The 22,672-nt window shown below is 36.0% G+C and overlaps 1 protein-coding gene across 5 annotated transcripts in view; it reads right to left on the bottom strand.

Moving 5' to 3' along the window:
- ACSS3 (acyl-CoA synthetase short chain family member 3) overlaps positions 1 to 22,672 on the bottom strand; it is a 247,922-nt gene that overhangs the window by 132,694 nt on the left and 92,556 nt on the right. For all 5 annotated transcript variants that reach the window (XR_011483185.1, XM_070454281.1, XM_070454280.1 and 2 more), the window contains exons 8-9: positions 19,111 to 19,262; positions 8,351 to 8,454 (exon numbers count right to left, since the gene is read on the bottom strand). Coding sequence is in view for 4 of the 5 variants with exons in the window: in XM_070454281.1 (XP_070310382.1) it covers positions 8,351 to 8,454; positions 19,111 to 19,262 (256 nt within the window). In the remaining variant the exon portion in view is untranslated. The remainder of the gene's footprint in view (positions 1 to 8,350; positions 8,455 to 19,110; positions 19,263 to 22,672) is intronic.

Genomic DNA, 22,672 nt, shown 5'->3' with positions numbered 1-22,672 from the left:
AGATGAAAGACAACATAGAAAGAAGAGCAGATGTGAGTGAGGGCTAAGAGGAAGAACGTTATGCAGGTTTAGATCTATAAATAAGAGCTCCTGCTATATCTGGAAGTTTGCCACTGTGCTCCCACTGAGGCTCTAGAAACACTACATTTAAGCAATATGGATTTTAGAAGTTGGTGGCCCATGCAGAGAGTTAGAGTCCTGGAAATAAATCAATTCAGTGGCCCAGGGCCCTTGAGTCATATTAATCACAGCATCATGATGGGCACAGAAGCAATTTGTAAAGAAACCATTCTCTACACCTCTAAATCTATACTGTGAGCTATAAATAACTTGAATGGTGGTAGCAGAAAGAAAGCAGAAACAGTGAGATGTACCACAGTGAAAGAAAATCAATTTAATCTTTTGTGTTCACGAGATAGGACGATTACAGTTTAAACTACTTAATTCAAAGCAGCCTAACTTTTGGTACTGGGAGTAGACCATTAATTCAAGCTGTGAGACACTGGTCTTATCCTACTCTCTTACCAGCATACTGCCTCTCACCTTAGAGACTTTCATAAATAACCTGCAGCTGAATTAGATAAGAAATGCTGAATTAATGAAGGCATAAGATAAAACCTACAAAGAAAGGGCTCTAATCAACACAGAACAAGGAGACTCCTGGTCCTAATCTTAACTAGTAGACTCTAAGAAATTAAATTCTCTATGATTAATATTTTCTTTTATGAATTAAGCTCTTATGTTCTAAGTTTTCTTGGGTCTGAACTAAGTACAGACCAGAATGCTAAAAGATGGCCTTTATATTCATGAAAAGTTATTATTCATAGAAATGAAAGAAAAAGGTTCATTGAGGGTTAGTATAAGCCAGGAACTTGCTGCATTGTTCATACATATTTCACTTCATTTCAGGATTTCTACAAACCTTTGAGCAAACAGATGTGCACTAGAGATTAAGGACTTGCCAGTGGCTACACAGTAAGTGGTTAAACCAGGATTTAAACAGTCTTATTGGGATTCGGTGTCACTTTTTACTACCCACCTTGCTTGTTCAGGAGGAGAGTCACTTTTTGTTTTCTAATTAGAACTGACAACAAAAGAGGAATTGGGGACTACTACTTCATGGGGCCAGTGGGCCCACAGTGCAGAGAATTGCACGCAAGAGGGGAAAATAAAATTTCCATACAATAAGGTTTATCAAGGGAGGGTTTAGGAACTCTTTTCCTAATAAAGATCTACAAAATCATTACATATTTTCACCCTTCTAGAATGAATTAAATGTGATTCTTGCCAAGGGTAGAGCAATTAGGTGCTATTTCTAAGACCAAATCAATTTTATATTCTTAATTTCTCAGTGTTTAGTCAGTAAGGGACTTCCCTGGCAGTCCAGTGGTTAAGACTTCGAATACAGGGGGTATGGGTTTGATTCCCTGTCAGGAAGTTAATATCCCACATGCCTCATGGCCAAAATTCAAACAAACAAACACAGAAGCGATATTGTAACTAATTCACCACAGACTTTAAAAATGATCCAAAAAGATTATCACTAATATAATAATGGGCATAAATAGAGATTCTAAAAAGCAATTATACATATCTGAATAGCTTCATGTATAGTAATCACATCTGAAAAAATAACAACATGGTATTCTTCCCACATTATAATGCTATTAAGATGAAAATGTCTGATTCAATAGCTGCTATTTGACTTGGGATATTCATTTTCAGGTGGATTAACAATCTGTAAACAATTATTCATTTCAAAAAGAGAAAGCCTCATCAAGCCTAACATTTGACAAAAGAGTATTCCTTCCACAAACCAAATTCATGTAGCTTACCTCTAAGCTCTTCTTCTCAAATTATCAGTAAAAATTATCTACTTTAGACTAATGAAGTCTTGCTCTAAATGAGAAAAAAATCTGGTTGCCAGGCAACAAAGACGACATCAAGACAAGTTTTTCCTCTCTCACCAGATGAACACTATCACAGCATCACCAGCGGAACGTTGCTGAGATGACTCTGTGTCCTATGACGGTTCTTCCCAACCACAACTTCTCATGCCAAATTATCTACAATTTCTTTTCCATGAATGAATAAAAAAAAAGAGATGAATTTATTTTTGATGATTATGTTGAGAAAAACAAAAATGCATCAGACAGTACTGATTCGTTCATATTACTAAAAACTCTTCACACTCTGCATCATAGGGTATATTCTGGACAAACCAGTTCATGGGGCAGTGATCTTGTCTGTTCAGTCTGACCCAGCTCTCTGAGTTCCATAATGCGTATTTCAAAAGTCTAGTGCAATCCATTGTCTTTTAAAATGTAGGCCTATACTTTAACCAAACCCTACAACCACAGCCCAAATTTGATGGGCTCAGAAAATATTAAGTAAAACCCAGAAAGCAGGGGATGACAGTTTACAAGTATTAAAATCTAGGAAGGCAGCATTTGCTTGTATATAGAAATCTTTTACTTTAAGATCTGCAACAAAAGGAACGTTTGCTAGTGACTATAGGCACCCAAACCACAGAAAACAGATTTCTGAATAATTAAAGATAGTGTCATCAAGATCAAATTACCAGGAAGATACTTTTCCTCACTGGACTGTTAGCCATACAGAGCTTTTTATCTCTTAGCCCTAGGAAGCCAGTTTGCAGGAAAACATACAGGATTTTGCATGGGGCCAAGCTAGGTATATTAAGATGGAAGAAAGTCACACATCCAGCACAGAGTTGTAACATGGATTTTTCAAAGGCATGATAACAAGACTCATAAAATTCCCAATGTAGACTTCCAGGGATGAAGAAAACCCCCTATCCCAGACTAAACTCAGGACTACACACTGACAGATGGAAATTCCTCTGCAGTAAGTATATCAATTCAGATGCCTGAAGGTGGAATGTATGAAAACACAAAAGTAACAAAGGAAGAGGATGATTCAGATAAAAGAAAAGCATGACAAACTCTGACATTCTACCTATCAAGTATCAAGTCACAATGCGTCTACCCAGGAGGAAGGAGACAGCACTACATTTGAGCCTGTATCATTTCTCATAGAGCTCTCTGTTTAGGATAACTGCTAACTGCAATGAACTATTCCATTGTGTGGTTTTGATTCTTGTAAATAAAAAGGATTGCTGACTTTAAAAATCCTGGGCTAATGGATAGTCTCCAGATACACCTAATGATAATGACTGAATCTGGTCAACCTAACGAATCTTTGTGGCCCTCAGGAAGTATATCCTACTGAATACTACATAAATAAGGATTACTGGATCAGGCAGCCTTGACATATTTTAATAATATGGTGTTAGGATGTATGTGCCTTTAGGATCAATGATTCTGATTTAAGAGCCAGCTTGATTAAAGTTTGCTGGAGCCTGTGGGTCTAATTTAATAAAATCCAGAATTATCAGATTCCTCCTCAAAGGAGGAGGATTTAGGCTATAGATAGAATATATTTACTTTAGAAGTAGCAACTCCAATTAAAACTGCAGCAGTTCAAACAGGGAGAGAAACACTGTGATTGCTTTAAAATATAAGAACTCAGCAAAGATGGCTCAAGGCAGCTAAAGTAAGATCAATAACTTCAATCGGCACCAATGTCTCAATCCATTAGCAGACTACCATTTTCTCACTGAAATCCCGCCTAGAGGCTTTAAAAATTCTGGGAAGAATTTTACTCCTCCATTAAAGTGATGGAAACAAAACAATGAAATCACCCAGTGCTACTCAAGTTGGTGGTCATTACCTCATTTCAATTACTTCATCACTACCCGGGCATCACTTAAAACACTTTCAACAGAAGCTTTGTATCTTCTGATAGAAACCACAGAGATTTGTTCCACCAGCAGGTGGAAAGAATCATGGATTCTTTTGATCTAAACCCTTCACCAAGTTGCCTCTTATAAAAGCTACTGTAGAACTCAAGTATTCTAACTTTGCAGTCAATACCTTTTAACTGACTGATAGCAAATGAAAGAATACAGTATTTCTACTTAATTAAATAGCATAACGAAGCAGGATGCCCAACTTTTTTGTTACACAATCATTTCTACACCAGTGCCATGTGTGGTCAGTCACCTCAGTCATGTCTGGTTCTTTGCCATGACCAAAGTGACTGCTCACACATGGCACAGGTTTGGAAGTGATTGTGCCATATCTTACAGTAAATAGGGAGGAAGGAAAGGAAAAGGGAAGGAAGGGGAGGCAGGAAGGAAAGAAGGGAAAAAGGAAGGAGGAAACTTCAAAAAGGAATAAGGTCTACTATGTTTTAGGTTTTAGTAGTTAGTTGCTTACACTAGGTGTTTCATTCATAAGGAAAACATTTCCTTCATAGTCATCTTAAGTCAGAAAAAAAAATTCTTGCTAGAGACACAATGCACTGCATTGAGAGTCCTTTCTTTGTGCCGTTTGATTACTGGAAAAGCTCATCTTAGGACTAAAAATGATCTACAACAGTACAGTGTTTTATCTAGTGATTGTACAACTGAGGATAATGAAGTTCTGGCTGTTCATATTTTTGTGCACAAATTATCATATCTTAAGGGAACAATCATCAATTCTCTTAATTTCCCCTTCTCGGATTATGACTGTAACACCTCTGTTTCTCAAACTCCATGTAAAAAACAAAAAAAAAAAAGAAAAATTCAGTCGATAATCCAGATGCTTTCAATCATTTTATGGATAAATTACTGTGAAGATAAAGCACCTGGGTAAATGACAATTCATCTATTACCCAGAATTATGAATCATGTAGATACAACTCTCCTATATAAACTAGCAAGACTAATTTCCTTCATGAAAGCACTTCATGTTTACATTATTACAATCCAAAACAAGGGTTTAATGCTCCACTGGTGCTGAACAGCGACAACTCTTTATTAAATGCCCCTACAAGGAGTTGATCTATTCCTGGATTTTTTTTTTTACAGATTAGTTCACAGATTTAGAATCTTAGGTGTTATTTAAATCAGACATCAGAGAGTGTTGATACTAACAGATCAAAAGAGTCACTAGAAATCTGTTGTTGCTAATAAAAATTTCTCTTGAGTAACAACAAAAAAAATGCTGCTGCTGCTGAGATGCTCAGTCATGTCCAACTCTTTCTGACTCCACAGACTGTACCCCACCAGGCTCCTCTGTCCATGGACTTTTCCAGGCAACAATACTGGAGTAAGTTGCCATTTCCTACTCCAGGGGACCTTCCCAACACAGTGATGGAACCTGCATCCCTTACATCTCCTGCACTGACGGGCAGATTCTTTACCACTAGCGCCACCTGGGAAGCCCAACAAAAACAATGGACTGACTGCAGAATGCCTTCTTAGAATCCAAGTCACAGGAACTAATCAATTTTCACTCATACATTTTAGTTACTTAACATATCCCTTATTAATTCCAAATTATACACCATGGTTTCTTAACAGCTCATTTGTATACATATATTAATGTAATCAGAGAGCAAATTCATTAATTATGCATTGTATCTGAGGCTTGTAAAAGTGTATGATTGTATAAAATAATATCAATTTCTAAGTCAATAACAAGTAAGAACAACCTTGTAGAAAATTTGAAATTTTAAATAAAGAAAAATTTTCCTTTGGTGAAAGATTAACCCTCCTTGAAATGTTATCAGGTTTTTAATGACATACCTCTTGAAGAAACACACACCATCTATTTGATATGCAAAATATTAGGAAACTCATAAATGTGCTAGAAATATCAAATATTCTCTTCTTTCTGAGTTAATAATAACCCATAAAGTGTTTACCTTTTCCCCTAGTGATCTGATATCTGAAGAAAGGTGAACAGTTGCAAACATTAAACTTCAATATCATTTTCAATTATTTACCACAACATATATCATTGAAAATAGTGAACTAATTCCTTTTATGCCAATGAATAAAGATTCTAACTAAATTTTCTGTTAGTTGCAGACACCTGCACCACCTAGGATGAATTTTTTTTTTTATGATGATCAAAACCACTAAACTAGCTAGTTATCTGAAAGTGAAAAGTAAAAGTGTCGGTTTCTTAGTCCTGTCTGACTCTTTGCAACCCCATGGACTGTAGCCCACCAGGCTCCTCTGTCCATGGAATTCTCCAGGCAAGAATACTGGAGTGGGCTGTCATTCCCTTCTTCAGAGGACCTTCCTGACAAAGAAATTGAACCCGGATCTTCTGCATTGCAGGCAGATTCTTTTTTTTTTTTTTTTCAAAATCAAAATATGTAAGCCTTTATTCTAGGACCACTTCCAACTTGGTCTTTTTTTTTTTTTTTTAATTGGAGGCTAATGTAGGCAGATTCTTTACCTACCATCTAAGCCACCAGGGAAGCGCAGCTAGATACTTCCCCACCTACATACCTATCCCTATGTATGTATTTGTGTACTCAATTGGATACAGTATCAAAAGCTGTAAAAATAAATGTGGTGGATGGAAAGAATCAGTTATTGTTCGTAGAAATTCATGATGTTTTCCACAGTAATGAGCAGCCATTCAAAGCTGATTAAGGTGACAGCACACGGACATAATGTGGTGATTAATTCCCTCTGAACGATACATTAAAGAAAAACCGCAAACTCTCATGGAACTCAGTACTCACCAGAGACCTCTTATGCATGTTTCTCAGGCTTCAGTGAGCTTTTCTGTAAGCCTGGATTCACTAACTTCATACATCTGCACAGGCTATTATGTGCAAATATCAACATGAAAAAGTAAAGGAATCATAATTTTATTTATGAGCGCACTGGTTTCCTTCAGCAATCTTCAGCATAGTCACCTTTAATGGAGCCAGGGGTGGGGGATGGAACTCTTCTGCACGTATTTGTATAAGGTCACTTGTATATTGGAAACAAATTTCATGTTGACCAGGAAAGGAAAACCATCATGGAAAGCAATCGTAAAGGTAATCAAATATTTTCCTCTTTATGCCCAGGAAAATAACTGTTGGAATTTTCCTGGTGAATAGGAGATGCATCAAGTCTATAGTCACTCTTCCATACAGAGCAGTAATTCCTCACTTGTTTTTATATGTATTTTACACAGAGCATTGCTTTCTCCACATTCAATCTTATCTTTTTTATTTATCAAATAGTTACAAATCTGAATTTAGATAAGAAATTTCTTTCTTAGCAAATCAAGTTAGAATAGAACCTTTCTTTCTGATTTTCATCTTATTTAAAGAACATGTATTCTTCTCTGATCATTCATTTTATATTCCAAATTACAAAGAATATAGAAAACACAATTTTTCCAAAGGAGCAACATCCAAGAAGGTAACAGAAAAAGTATAATTTATCAGAATCAAAGAGTTCTAAATATTAAACACTAAACTTCAGTTTTCGTCTCTCAGTCTTCTAGACTGAGTCATTTTAAAATGAGATATAATTTTTGCAAAGAAATTTTATTATTTTAATTCAAATTTGACGCCCTGCCTAAAATATTCAGAAGATGTAAATTCTGAAAACACTCATATACAACCGTTGATCTAATTAGTTGAACTAAGTAGGAGTGAACTGAAATATATCCATATGAAGGCTACAAGGCTCTCATAACTCATAGCCACTTTCAGTGAGCCAGATGGCAAAGCCAGCAAAATTGCTACCTTCGGTGAAAGGGAAAACAAATTCCAGATGAACTACTTACTCGCACATATGTACACAATCATCCCTCAAAAGAAGTTACCAAACTTTTATTCTGTCCACTTAATATGACAAGTTGTTTCCCAAGGATCACTCAGTGGGAGGAAAATGCAGAATAAATAAGTAAATAAATAAATTACACATATAATGATAAGTGTGTTGGAGAAAAATACATTTGTCTGTCGAGTGCTGAGCAGAAGATATTTGATCCTAATAAAGGACCAGAGAAGCACAGGAAATTCTATCAAAGAAACTGTTTTTAAAAGGTACTCTTGGAGCAGTTATAAGAAAGCTAGGTTACAGGAAAGCAGAGAGAACAGAGATGAGTGATGACGATAATTTCAATAAGGGTAGATGACCATGTGGCTGCTGCAGCTCAAAGGCAATTGGAGTGCTGACGGTGGGATGAATGCAAAGGAAAATCTGAGATTTAGTGACTCACCAGATATATGAAACCAAGAGGATGAGAAAGCAGAAGAGGTCTCAGGGCTTTATTTCCAGGGTCAGGAGAACGATAGTATCAATGTAATTTTAAAAGTTTTTTTAACAAAAAGATAATCAGATAACTGCTTACTTCTACCAAAGCCAGAACCGCCTGATTGCTGTTTGTGCCCGATGGTCACAATTTAGAATTTCCTCCCATCCCTGCAGTGTTTCTCAGCATTTCTGCAATATTTATGTACATGTTTGGAAAATTCTCACCAGTTTGCCACCAGTGGTCTAGCACAGGTACTCTGAAGACCTTTTTGGACCATTCCAGTGTCTCCACGTCACATCGTTCTCCAGCCACAAATAGTGTTTTGAACCTGAGTATTAGAGGGAGAGTGAATTCAAATTATTCCTTGAAAAAAACTGAAATAATTTCAGTTTTTGCCTTCTTTTAAACACTGTAGAATCTAATCACATTAACTCTCAGAGGAAAACACCGTAGAATGGTTGTAGAATGCAAGCATCATTTGTGTGGACCCAGCATGCTATGTAGCACTTCACTCCTGTCTGCCTCTTTGTGACTCTGTGGACAGTAGCCCACCAGGTTCCTCTGTCCATGGGATTATCAGGCAAGAATACTGGAGTGAGTTGCCATGCCCTCCTTCCAGAGGATCTTTACAACCCAGGGATTGAACCCACGTCTCTTAAGACCTGTGCATTGGCAACTGGGCTCTTCATCACTAGCGCCATGCAGGAAGACCCCAGTATAACTAAATGCGTATCACAGCACTGGAAACGCTTCAAAAGCAGAATTCACAGCTATAGCTTTTCAGTTTTGAGAAAAGCAACTGAGTTGATCTTTGTAATATATCTGTCATATTCATCTAATAATCAAAAATGAAAAATCTTTTCCTCCTTGACATTACCTCTGCTAAATTTAGCTCCAGATTTGATTGATGTATTCTATTTAAGTCTATGCACAAAAATATAGAGTATCAGCGAAGGCAACAAATGTGCTCATAGATACGATGCACTTGCTCCTTCTCATGAGTTACTTCAATAAACATTACTCTGATTTCAACATATATTTCTCCTATTCCAAGGACATATATAGGAAAGGTAGGTGACTTTAAAATAAATGGCATTGTGACCTTCCAGGATAAAAAGGCTCTTATCAAAAGGAATAAATGATTACTAAGAGATGAACAATCCTTTGCAGGGAACACTATGCCACAGCGTAGAAAGGATGAAATAGAAAAGAACAGAATTGGGTTGACACCACTGGTGGTTCATTGAGAGAATGACTTTTTTTTCTTCCATTCTCAATGCTCCATGGTCTGTCTGTCAAAACAAAGAAGGTGTGTATGAAGAGCTAATTCACTATCGTTAAAATAAGAACATAAATAAATAAATAAATACAAATCAAATGTAAAAACCTACCTACCCATCCTGTACAATGTAGTATAGCCATAAAAGATTTATCATTCCCTTATTTCATAAAAATCTCATGAAGATTCAAATATTCCCACACAGTGCTCCACAACTATGGAGCCTCTATGCTGCCTCCGCTACAAACATATATCTCATTCTATAATTTCTTGCCTCTTGTTTATTTCTCACAGCTCCTTAGGATCATTCATCTTTATGACATCAATACCAGTCAAAATATCTGAGATTTTTAGATACTTAAAGTTTATGCAAACTACATATATATTTGCAATTCAAGCAAATATATTACCTAAAATTACCTAAAATTTAGGTAATCAAATATGTATTCATTTATAATTTGCTTGAAATTAAAATCTGGATTATCAATTATAACCTCATCAGACAGAAATGTTATAGCAGGATGAAATAAATAGTAACACATTAAGCTATTAAAGTAGGCTAAAATATAACAAAGACTAAAGTTTTAAAGTTTAAATATGGTTTATACATCTACGATTTTAGATGCTATATAAAAACAAGACAAAATAAGGATATAAACGCCATACTGTTGATAATCTTATGACTGAAAAATATGAACATATTTTAATTGTATCTTTTTCAAACTATCAAAACATTTTTTAAAAAACTTCTGTGATTAAGTATACTATACATTTCTAGGGTAAATGAGGAGCAAGAAACCATCTGGAGAGCCAGTCCTGGGCCTTGTCACAAAGGAGCTTATAGAACTTTCTAAAGAATTTGGATTTCATCCTGAAGGTGGTGAGAGGGCTAATTAAAGCCAATTAATGTTTTTCAGCAGGAGAGTGGCACAGTGAGGCTTTTGGTTTAGAAGACATCACTGGCAGGAGTGGGGAGGATAGAAGGAAGGTCAGGGCAGGAGCCCAGGGGCCCCGGGTTTGGGAGGCTATTCCCGTCACAGAGAAGTGGTGAGCCCTGAACCCAGGCAGCCCCGGGGGGAAAGATGGAGGTGGAGACGGTGGATTATTTGAGAGGCCTGAGCAACAGGACTTATCACCACTGACAACTCCCATTTCCTTGAAAAGCCTTTTAGAAATATTTGTATGTCATTGGAAGAAGAAAAACTAATACATAAACAAACGCCAAACCCAAACTTAAAAATACCTGATCCTAAATCAAAGTAAAATTCAAGAAAACAGGATTAGAAGGAAAACACAGGTATCCATGACAAATCATAGAAGCAAAAAAGGCTAAATGAAAAGGTCTACTATTCACTGTTTCGGAGCTGCCTCAAACCATACTAAACAGACACCTTTAATGACTGATCATGGATACTTGCTTCACAATTTAGATTAACTATACAGAATCATATTGCTGTTCTATAATATTACAGGAAATTTGAAGAACAGAAAGAACACATACAGGTATATGTACCTACTAGAATTTCTGTTGTATTTTTGCCATTTATGACTATAGGAGGTTTCAAGCATGATTTTCTTACTAACCAACAGAGTAGTTTTTTTTTTTTTTCCACTGAAAGTGTAATCATATTCTAGAGCATATAGTACCTTTTCTACCTTGTTTCTTTGTAACAACACAAGTAACAGAATTTATTAGTCTCAAATTTTTCTTTAAGAGCAGAAGTAAATATCCAACTGTCTGATGTCTGAAAAAGAATATGCATTTAGATAATTTGTGGTGAAATGTATGAAATGAATAGGTTTGGCTGATTCTAATACTATAGGCAAAGAACAATAAAAAGGAAGTACTTTATGGACATCAGAGGCCACATTCCCATCATCTATCAAGCCACAGATGGCTTCAAAAAGCTCTACAAGATCCAGATAGTCGTGTGTTTAGTTTATATATGAAGCTTAAGAACTAGAATTTCAAGAGTATTTAGTAATGAAAATGTAATGTAAAATACAGTCATTGAAAAATGTTATCACACAATACAAAATAATCTTTTGCCAATCATGGGGCAACTAATACCTTAATATTACCATCATTTTTTAAACTTTTAATTAATTTTTTGGCTTTTTTTCCCTAGCCAAGTAAACTTCAACTAACTTAATTGATTATAATAATAAAAAAAATCATGCATAGCATTGATTCCTTATTTCATGATAAATTTCAGCCTTATGTATCTTTAAACTTATTATTTAATATTATGGTTTATATTATAATTCTATTGTCTTTTTACCTTTTAATTATACATTATACATGATGGCAATCTTCATAATGGCACTAATAAGCAAAATAGAAAGGTATGATATTCAACAAACAATAGTAAAAGTGGTGTTTGCCTTCTCTGCAAGTCAGAAAAATCCCCTCCATTTTCATTAAAATCACCTGAGTATTTACCAAAAGCAGAGGTAAAATTTGGGGTTCACTGGTAATTTAGGGACTTCCTTGGTGGTTCAGATGGTAAAGAGTCTGCTTATAATGCCGGAGACCTGGGTTCAATCCCTGGGTTGGAAGAATCCCCTGGAGAAGGGAATGGCAAGCTACTCCAGTATTTCTTGCCTAACAACAAATAGCATAGATGATCTCTTCTCCCTAAATACACTAGAAACTATCTACGTTTGTATTAAAATTCCTAAAACTGCCCCAAAGTTACTCTTTTTATCAATTATCAACTTCAAATTATATAATGAGTATAAACACATTATAAACAAAGGTAAAATTCAAGAATAAGACATAACTGACAGAACAATTTAAAATCTTTTAATAAATATTTAATCCAGTATTATTTAACTCCTAATTCCTCATAATAAACAAAACCATACTATATAATTTTATATTTTTAAAACCAAATGATTACTTAGTATAAATCTATAATGGAAAGACAAATTATAATTTAAAGATAAACTCATGCCTAAGGGCAAGAGTTGTATTCTTATTTTTTAAAGGATATTTAGTCCTTTAGATCTGCAAAAAAGGAATATTAACATTTTCCAACAGTGAAATTTCTCATTAATGACCTTGCCACTATTTTATTAATATTACAAACAGATGAACGCCCATTTTAAAAATTCAAAAATATATTTTTATTTAAAAATTTATAAAAGTGAAAATTAGCCATTTTTTCACAGTTATGTGGACTCTCTGGAGAGTAAACTTACTCATATTAATTATATACATCCTGTCTCCGCACTGTACAATATGGTAGCTACTATCTCTGGCTATTTAAAATTTAATTTAGTTAAAGTTGAAAAAATGAAAAATATCAATTTCTTTACAGTAGTAACCCTTTGTCAAGAGTTCAGTAGTGACATGTTGCTTTACTATACTGTAGATATCAGTTTTACCGGATAGCGCTGCCCTAGATTGGTATAGAGTAATTCAATACATGAGAGACACTCTGATGATGGCAACACATGAAAAGATGAACCTACTTCCAAATGTGTAACACTAAAAGGATAAACAAAATGACAATATACAGTATCTAGAACAGAAAAATGGAGAGAGAGATGAATGGGAATGAGACCTATCCATCTTTCCTCATTTCTATATAAAATCGAGCACAATTCAACACTCAGATGAAGTTGAAAATTAAGCAATAAGGGAAAGAGTAAAATGGTACTGTTATTAAATTAATTTTATTCCAAAATACATAGGAAGCTGTATCAGTTCAGTTTAGTCACTCAGTCGTGTCCGACTCTTTGAGCCCATGAACCGCAGCATGCCAGGCCTCCCTGTCCATCACCAATTCCTGGAGTTTACTCAAACTCATGTCCATCAAGTCGGTGATGCCATCCAGCCATCTCATCCTCTGTCGTCCCCTTCTCCTCCTGCCCCAAATCCCTCCCAGCATCAGGGTCTTTTCCAATGAGTCAGTTCTTCACATCAGGTGGCCAAAGTATTGGAGTTTCAGCTTCAGCGTCAGTCCTTCCAATGAACACCCAGGACTGATCTCCTTTAGGATGGACTGGTTGGATCTCATGGCAGTCCAAGGGACTCTCTCAAGAGTCTTCTCCAACACCACAGTTCAAAAGCATCAATTCTTTGGCACTCAGCTTTCTTTATAGTCCAACTCTCACATCCATACATGACCACTGGAAAAACCATAGCCTTGACCAGATGGACCTTTGTTGGCAAAGAAATGTCTCTGCTTTTTAATATGCTGTCTAGGTTGGTTATAACTTTCCTTCCAAGGAGTAAGCGTCTTTTAATTTCATGGCTGCAGTCACCATCTGCAGTGATTTTGGAGCCCCCCAAAATAAAGTCTGACACTGTTTCCACTGTCTCCCCATCTATTTCCCATGAAGTGATGGGACCAGATGCCATGATCTGAGTTTTCCGAATGTTGAGCTTTAAGCCAACTTTTTCACTCTCTTCTTTCACTTTCATCAAGAGGCTCTTTAGTTCCTCTTCACTTTCTGCCAGCAGGATGGTGTCATCTGCATATCTGAGGTGATTGATATTTCTCCCAGCAATCTTGATTCCAGCTTGTGTTTCATCCAGCCCAGCATTTCTCATGATGTACTCTGCATATAAGTTAAATAAGCAGGGTGACAATATACAGCCTTGATGTACTCCTTTTCCTATTTGGAACCAGTCTGTTGTTCCATGTCCAGTTCTAACTGTTGCTTCCTGACCTGCATATAGTAACGGATAAAAAGCCAAAACCAAATTACGGTGAAGAATTTTTGGTAATAAAGTATAAGCAGAAGAAAACTAAAATGAATATTTCTTTCAAGGTCCATAAACTACCAAACTAGAGAAAACTACTCTTCACTTGTGCCAACATAGCTTAAATAAAACGTATTATTTCAGTAATACCTCATCAACTTCTAGTTCACACAACAGAACATCATTATTTTTACATCAATGTCCCAGTGGTTATCTCCATTTTTTTCCTTCATTCTATTTTCTTCTGTTTCTCCCCACTAGAAAATTCAAATAACCTTTTGAAAAAAACTCTCCACCATTTCATTACAGTTATTTTGGCTTCTGTTCAAACAGAACTGATTCTTCCCTCCAAGTCTCTTAACTGTTCTTTCAGATTTTTTATGTCGTCTCTCTGTTTTGCATTCTGAGTAATTTCCTCAGTAATATCCTATAATTTTAACAGAATCTTTCATTGTGTCCATATATTTATTTATTTATTTAGTTTACACTATCCACTGTACCTTTTTATTGTTTCATATCCAAGTTTAATAATTTTACATAAAAGTGATTAGTTTATGATTGATTCTCCTCAAAATACTTATTTTCAAGTTTGATTTGACTATATTACAAAAATAAGGTCAATTGGAATAAATCCATGTTCTGTTGATTTAATTAGAGTTCTTCATGTATTTGGAATTTTATTTCCCACAATCTTTTCAAAATAGAGGTTCTTTGTTGTTATTTGTATCTCTCTCTCTCTTTCCCATGCTCACCTTCTCTGTTCAATAGGTTGGTGACATCTAATGCCATAATGATGGTTCAGAATTATTAATCCACAGTGATACTTGGGATATCACAGATCCTATTCCAGGATGACAGATGGGCAGTTTGCTTCAGTCTTTGATTGCTGGGCTGACCTTTGTCTCATTCAGATCCTTAGACCAACGTCTGCTGTAAGTCACAGTCCCAGAAAACAACTGACAGTCATTATTATCAGCCGCCTTTCCTGAGTGGCGTGTTAACACCCCAGCCCATCCTCAAGCCCATCCTCAATCACTGAGCAAACTCTGACTCCATTGGGAGTACAAGGCAGCACTGAGTCCCTATTACTCTGCCAACACCTGCCTGTACGCCTAGCAAGCCTCTGGCTTCAGCCACCCTTACCATTTTGCCACTCTAATCCATTTCTAGTCCACAGAAAAGTTTATTTTTCAGCTCAGCACTGATGCTCTGCTTCTTCTTTTTCATATTAACTCATTGCTATGTAATTGGAAAAGAAAGGCTACATCAAAGTATGAGGTACTGTGCTATCCTGAATGAAAATCCCAGCACAGGTTATTTTTCTAACTTTACTAAAATTGAGCTAGAAGATCATGGCGGGAAATAAAAACCACTATGATGTATGAAAAAGAGCAGTGAATTAGAAAGCACATGATAATAAAAGCTAAGACAGTCTTTGTTAACAGTTCCAAGTGCTCTGCATGGATTATGTACCTTCTATTTTCATTATATTCTTGCACTAATTCACACACACACACACAAAGAACAGAGAGACTACATAACTTTCTGAAGGCCACATAGTCAGTAAATGGTAGATTTGAACCCAGGGAGTCTAACTCCATAGTCAGAATCCAAATTACCATACAGTACTGCCTAGCCCAGCTTTTGCCCTATAGTAGCTCTGTAATCCTGGGAATGTTATTTTACCTCTTTGTTAGTAGCTCTGTAATCCTGGGAATGTTATTTTACCTCTTTGTGGCAAAGTTTTCTCTACTGTGAAATGAAATGATTTCACTAGATGATGTCTTACCTATTTTTCCAAATTCTAGTTGTCTGATAAAATAACTTATAGTTCTGGTTAGTTACCTATTTCAGAGTACCCTCTTAAATTTAAGGGAACATCTTTAAATTTATTTTAAAACAACCTTTTGATGAGCTATGTAACATTTAAAAAGAAAATACCATCACAAAACATTCTGTAAAAGAAAAGAGAAGCAAACTGCAAATTAATCATGAGGCTGCAATTATAATATCTAAGAAATGTCCACTCAGTAAGTCAGCATGAAATTGTCTTGAACATAAATATAAACTTAAAGGTATAATTGTATGAGAAGACTTGGATTCTGGTTTTCATTCTGCCTCTAATCCAAACCTAACATTTTTTGAACCTCGGTTGCCTACAGTAGGATAGTTGGATTTTGGAGGTCTCTTCTAACATTCTCTTAGTCCACAAGTCAGAATCTATCAAAGCAGGTCAGTGAAGGTACTATTCATATAGACTATAAATATATGAAAAGGAAAAGCTGTATTTATCCCATGAATGACAAAAATCCCTAGGTCAAGTTAGTCTCCTAACTTACTTTTCATAGGAAATGTTATTTTCATGGTATTTAGTAAGGAGTATAGGCTCTAGTTAGATCACCTGAGTGAGTTTCTTCCTAAGAAGTCACTGAACTTCTGGCCCTAACCTCACTTACCTATAAGATGAGAATAATCACAATTCCTACTTATTGTGATAACCAGTGAGACAACAAACTTTGGCTGCTTATGCCTAGTACATAGTAGGTGATCAGCAAGTGTTTGCATTTATTAATAGTAGTCATTTGAATAATTGCGGCTGTTTTAGAGTCTGCATTCCTAAAGAGATATTTAAAACATAGGTTCACAAGTTATCATCGTGAATAACTTAAATGCCTAAAGACAAAGGGGCATGATCGGGGGAGTTTATTGCAATTTCTCTTACATTAAAATTTCACGGACTAAAATCTCATACTCTATGTCTATACCTATTCATTCTGAAGAGTTGGTATTTTGGTATTGAAATTCATTCAATGCCAAATGAATACCTATTAAATCTAGCATTTAATAGGTATTCATTTATTGGTGACTTAATAGGTATTCATTTGGTATTTATTTGATGCTTTATACTTGAGGCAAATTAGAAATGGCTTCTTGCCTTTATAGTAAAGGATATCATCTGAAACCCACGTAACAAATGGGGAAAGATGATGTAGCAAACAACAGACTTTGGCCTGTAATCAGAATGCATTTGTCAGAAAAGGGACATTGCAAGAACAAGGTCACTATTTCCTCAAAACCCCTGGAGCTGTGTTAAGACATGGAGACTATACACAGCCTCAGATGTTTTTACCAAAACCTATGTTTCTCTTCTTTTACCGAAATGGAGAAAACAAATCACAATGTAGTAAATAAAGAGAACGGAAATACAATGTAAGATTATTTTATGAACACATTCTGTACTCATCTTAAGAACATTTTATGTAAATTCAGATCCTTTATTTTTCCCCAAAAAGAAACAAATGAACCAAATCACTGACCCTGCCCAAACTGAAATATTCTTGCTTACATCTGTAATTGTTGTATGGTATCTGTTCTAACCCCTTCTTTAGGCCATAGCAGCATAAAATTCATAACATCTGGCATTTAATTTAAAAATTTCAAACTGACTTAATTTAAAACCACTTTTGACTTGAAGAAACTACAAAATCCTTTTAGTTTATGATAGCAGTGACCTATTTCAGAAAGGTTCAATGAGAACTGATGCTGGAAACTGCCTTGAAGACACAAATTGCTATAATTATCTCTGAATGTACATATCATTAAACTAAAATGAATGGCAATAAACCAGCACAAAACTATCTAAACTATTCTGAGCACATTATTACAAAACAACAGGAAAATAATTTCCTTCACTCTTTCAACATAGGTAATTTGGACTATAATTTGCACATTTTATCTTTATAAGTAAAATCAAGTATTTTCCCTCTATTCAGATTATTAGTTTATTTTCAAAAGGTAGATATTATATATATATACATACATACATATTTCTATATATGTGCATGCTAAGTCGCTTCACTCTGTCCGACTTTTTGTTACCCTATGGACTGTAGCCTGCCAGGCTCCTCTGTGCATGGGATTCTCCAGGCAAGAATACTGGAGTGAGTTGCCATGACCTTCTGCAGGAGATCTTCCTGACCCCGGGATCAAACCTGCGTCTCTTATGTTTCCTTCATTGACCGGTGGGTTCTTTACTACCGGAGAGAGTGGGGCTTCCCTGGTGGCGCTAGTGGTAAAGAACTAGATTACAAACACACATACATATACATATATGTATAAATCACAAATAGCCTTCTGCTTTAAGGAAAACATAAGCAGAGTGATTTTAAAAAGAGAACTAGTTTGAGAAAATTTGAACAGAAATAAACAGGACATGGTATTAAAAAATATTTGCATTAAAAAATATTGGTATTAAAAAATATTTCTATTGCATGCTCCTTGGACATAACTAATCTTGATGGCAGTTAATACCTCAGTGGATAGAATCTTAAGTACTGGGTTCTCCTCTAATTTGTAGTGATGAAGAAAGGGTGCGGAATCACGTGCCTTCTGGAAAAAGTGTAATCAGCAGGGGCCCCACATGTGTCGTCTCAAGTTTCATGTGCCCGGGTCGCTATAATTTAGGGTAGGTGCCTGTTAATAGCAGATGAGTCAGCTACTTGTTACAGGTAACAGACATTCCATCCCTTTGTCAAGTGATTTTCCCCTTTCTTACTCTCACGGATCGATAGTCACCTTCAGTTGTTTGTACTATAACAAGAGCAAGAAAAATATCATATCTTTATATATACCCTTTGCAACTCCATTTTTGTAGCTGGGATACAAATATTTGTGGGGAGAGGCTTATCTTGAGGGTATAAGAACAAGTAATGTGAACCCCTCCCTTCCTGGTGGGGGTGCAGTATGTGTGTGCTTGGACTTTTTATAAAGCATCCAATAAAATAATCCATGCTCAAGAAAAAAAAAAATATTTGCAGTATAGCTAAATTTTCAACTCTTTCAAAAATACATTTACAACAGCCATTCTTAACATTCAGAACCTTCGACTTTTTCCATAATGGTACTGCCGTGCTAGAAAAAACATACAGTGTTCAGTCATTCACTGTGATTGCAGTTTTCAGTGTAATTTGCCCTGTGCATCCCAAGTTCACCTTGTCAGAGTGTACTGCTTCCCCAAGGCTGCCCCGGGGTCCTGCTGACGGATCGCTCTGATTGCCGTCGGCGCCGTGAACAAGGCAGCCACTCCGTGCTCCGCGAGCACGCGGAAATAGGCGCCAGCATCTGGCGTTCCCACCGGCTTCCCCTACAACGAGAGTCATTCAGAACGTCACTGGGTAAACGTCTCATACGTCATCGCCTGTTCAATGCTTACACACTTAACATAGCAATATCAATAAAACGGGGCTCTCAGTGTATCTTAGTTTTAGTATGTTCCCATGTTCTATCATAAATAAACAAAATGCCCAGGCATCAGACAAGCGATCTGCTCCAGTACTGTATCCTAAAGCTTTTTAAATTGCAACTTTTCCTTTCTTAAGTTTTGAAACATAAAGGACTAGAAATACATATATATATATATATATACATATATATATATATACATATATATATATACATGTACATGTATATATACATATATATATATAATTCAAATCAATAATAGCAGTCTTCTATTTTCCAAGCAATTAAATATATTATTTTGTCTGGCAGACTAAATGAGAAATGTGGTTGCTATGAATCTCTAACATTATGCATTTTTTCATGATCTCCATTAAAAATGACAATAGCAAGTCTCAAAATATATGAGAAGACAGAAAAACCTGGAATCGCAGTGATTTCTCAGCATTGACCTTTTCAATTAGATGTCTCACTTCAAGAAAACCAATTTCTAAGAATTAAAAAAAATCTAATAAGATATCTCAAAATGTAGGTTTTCCACAGCCTCAAAATGACATTATGCATGTTCAACAGACAATGCATTCACAAAAATTTAACAATCTCCATGGACTATGCAATTCAAAAGGACACAAAACATTTTTAACTGAAAATGAGCATGGCATAAATAAATCAGTAATTCTGTAAAAAATCAAAGTATCCCATAAAATCTATGTTGGCCCAACTATATTCCCTCATTTCTCAATCCATTCTCATCACTGGTACTTCTTCCTTTGTTTCTGAAGTCAGGTCCTGGAATGTTTATATGTATATAATGTATATTTCACAGTCAAATCCTTTTGGAAGTGGTTGAGATAAATTGGTTCCCTATTTTGGACCATTTCTTGAAAGCTGAAGAGCGTATGAGCATCCTCTGGACCTTATATCCCGGAAAACACACCTGGGAAACACTGAACTATGGTAAGCAAAGAAAAGAAGAGAAAAAGAAAGGAGGAGGGAATAAGGAAGGAAAAAATTTGCTAGAAGCCAACTTAGAGGTCTCCCCAAACAACTTATAAAGGAGTAGATGATGATATGAGGCCAACCGTAGCCATTTAATAATTTTAATTCACTATTGCATGCTGCGATTCATGGGGTCACAAAGAGTTGGACACAACTGAGTGACTGAACTGAACTGAACTGAACTGATCCACTTCTAATTGGCTCTCTCCTAGGGTACTATTTAGTTTTTACATATTTTTTAAAGTTACTCTCAATATTCTTTAATATAGTTATATTTTTCTTTTTTTAATTACCTCTTTATTATATTCTGTTACTTCTCCTTTTGCTCGTTAAATACCAAAGAAGATACTTCTTGCAATTAGAAATTCATTTTTATTATCACAACTACCCTGAAAACCTGATTTTAATTTATTTTCACTACCATCCCACACAGGTCAACACATTGGCGTAGTATAAAAAGCTCCCAAATACATTCAGGCAACTCATGTATGTAGTTTAACTTATACATTTTGAAGGCATGAGCATATCAGCACCAACTTTATTATTTCTACCCAAGGGAGGTAAACATTTGACTTTTGTTTCTTCAGTCTGTCTTAGGCAATGATCACCAGGGGAGGCAGACTGCAACCTTGGAAACTTCACCTCACCCCCATATAAGTGATTTTTCAACTGACCTTACACAATTGACTTGCCCTGTCAACGCTGCCATTTTCTTGTCTGCTAAATAAGAATAAATCGCTTTTCCAATAAGTCTTTGATAAGCTAAAAGCCCTGAGATAATATTTTAAAGTGGTTTGACCTCTACTGAAGAAGGTGATTTTATAGCCAATTTGAGTTGACTTCCACTACAGTGCCAGCATCCCGAGACAATGATAACATACCCACTGAAGAGTGATACTAGTCATAAAGAAAATGCTACACCACAATGACTGGCTACACACAGGACACCATGTGTTGTATTTTACAGCACCTTCAAATTAATTATGTCTAAGGATAATGAAACAATAGTTTATTAGAAATAATAGTTAAAAACTGTACCATATTTTTATAGGTAATAAATTCTGACCCTGCATCAAACAAGATTCCATCAATATTATATTTCTTAAGCATAAAAAATGATGGTAACATGTCATTACAATTAGGATACCAATGGAAGTGATGAATAAAATCTCACACTTTTTTGTAAGCTGGTTGAACTACGAAAGGTTCAGTTGTCTTGCATTAGATTGTCTATTCCTCAGAAGAACATCAGGCAATGAGTGATATTTTTTTATTGTGGAATTCAAGTTCAGCTCAGCCGCTGAGTCATGTCCAACTCTCTGCGACCCCATGGACTGCAACACGCCAGGCTTGGTATCTTAAATTTCCCATCTCTTTAAGATTTGTGGTGATCTACACAGTCAAAGGCTTTGGCGTAGTCAATAAAGTAACAGTAGATGTTTTTCTGGAACTCTCTTACTTTTCTGATGATCCAGCGGATGTTGGCAATTTGATCTCTGGTTCCTCTGCCTTTTCTAAATCCAGCTTGAACATCTGGACATTTACGGTTCACATACTATTGAAGCCTGACTTGGAGAATTTTGAGCATTACTTTGCTAGTGTGTGAGATGAGTACAATTTTGAGGTAGTTTGAACATTCTTTGTCATTGCCTTTCTTTGGGACTGAAATGAAAACTGACCATTTCCAGTCCTGTGGCCACTGCTGAGTTTTCCAAATTTGCTGGCATAATGAGGGCAGCACTTTCACAGCATCACCTTTCAGGATTTGAAATAGCTCAACTGGAATTCTATCACCTCTAGCTTTGTTCGTAGTGATGCTTCCTAGGACCCACTTGACTTCACACTCCAGGATGCCTGGGTCTAGATGAGTGATCACACCATTGTGATTATCTGGGTTATGAAGATCTTTTTTGTATAGTTCTTCTGTGTATTCTTGCCACCTCTCCTTAACATTTTCTGCTGTTAGGTCCATACCATTTCTGTCCTTTATTGTGCCCATCTTTGCATGAAATGTTCCCTTGGTGTCTCTCATTTCCTTGAAGAGATCTCTAGTCTTTTCCATTCTATTGTTTTCCTCTATTTCTTTGCATTGATCACCGAGGAACGCTTTCTTATCTCGCCTTGCTCTTTGGAACTCTGCATTCAAATGGGAATATCTTTCCTTTCCTCCTTTGCCTTTCAGTATCAGTATCAGTTCAGTCGCTCAGTCGTGTCTGACTCTGCAACCCCATGGACTGCAGCACGCCAGGCTTCCCTGTCCATCACCAACTCCTGGAGTTTATTCAAATTCATGTCCATTAAGTCTGTGATGCCATG

Source organism: Odocoileus virginianus, chromosome 24 (assembly GCF_023699985.2).
Source record: "Odocoileus virginianus isolate 20LAN1187 ecotype Illinois chromosome 24, Ovbor_1.2, whole genome shotgun sequence".
Classification (NCBI taxonomy): Eukaryota; Metazoa; Chordata; class Mammalia; order Artiodactyla; family Cervidae; genus Odocoileus; species Odocoileus virginianus.
This window is presented reverse-complemented; position numbering and strand designations above follow the sequence as displayed.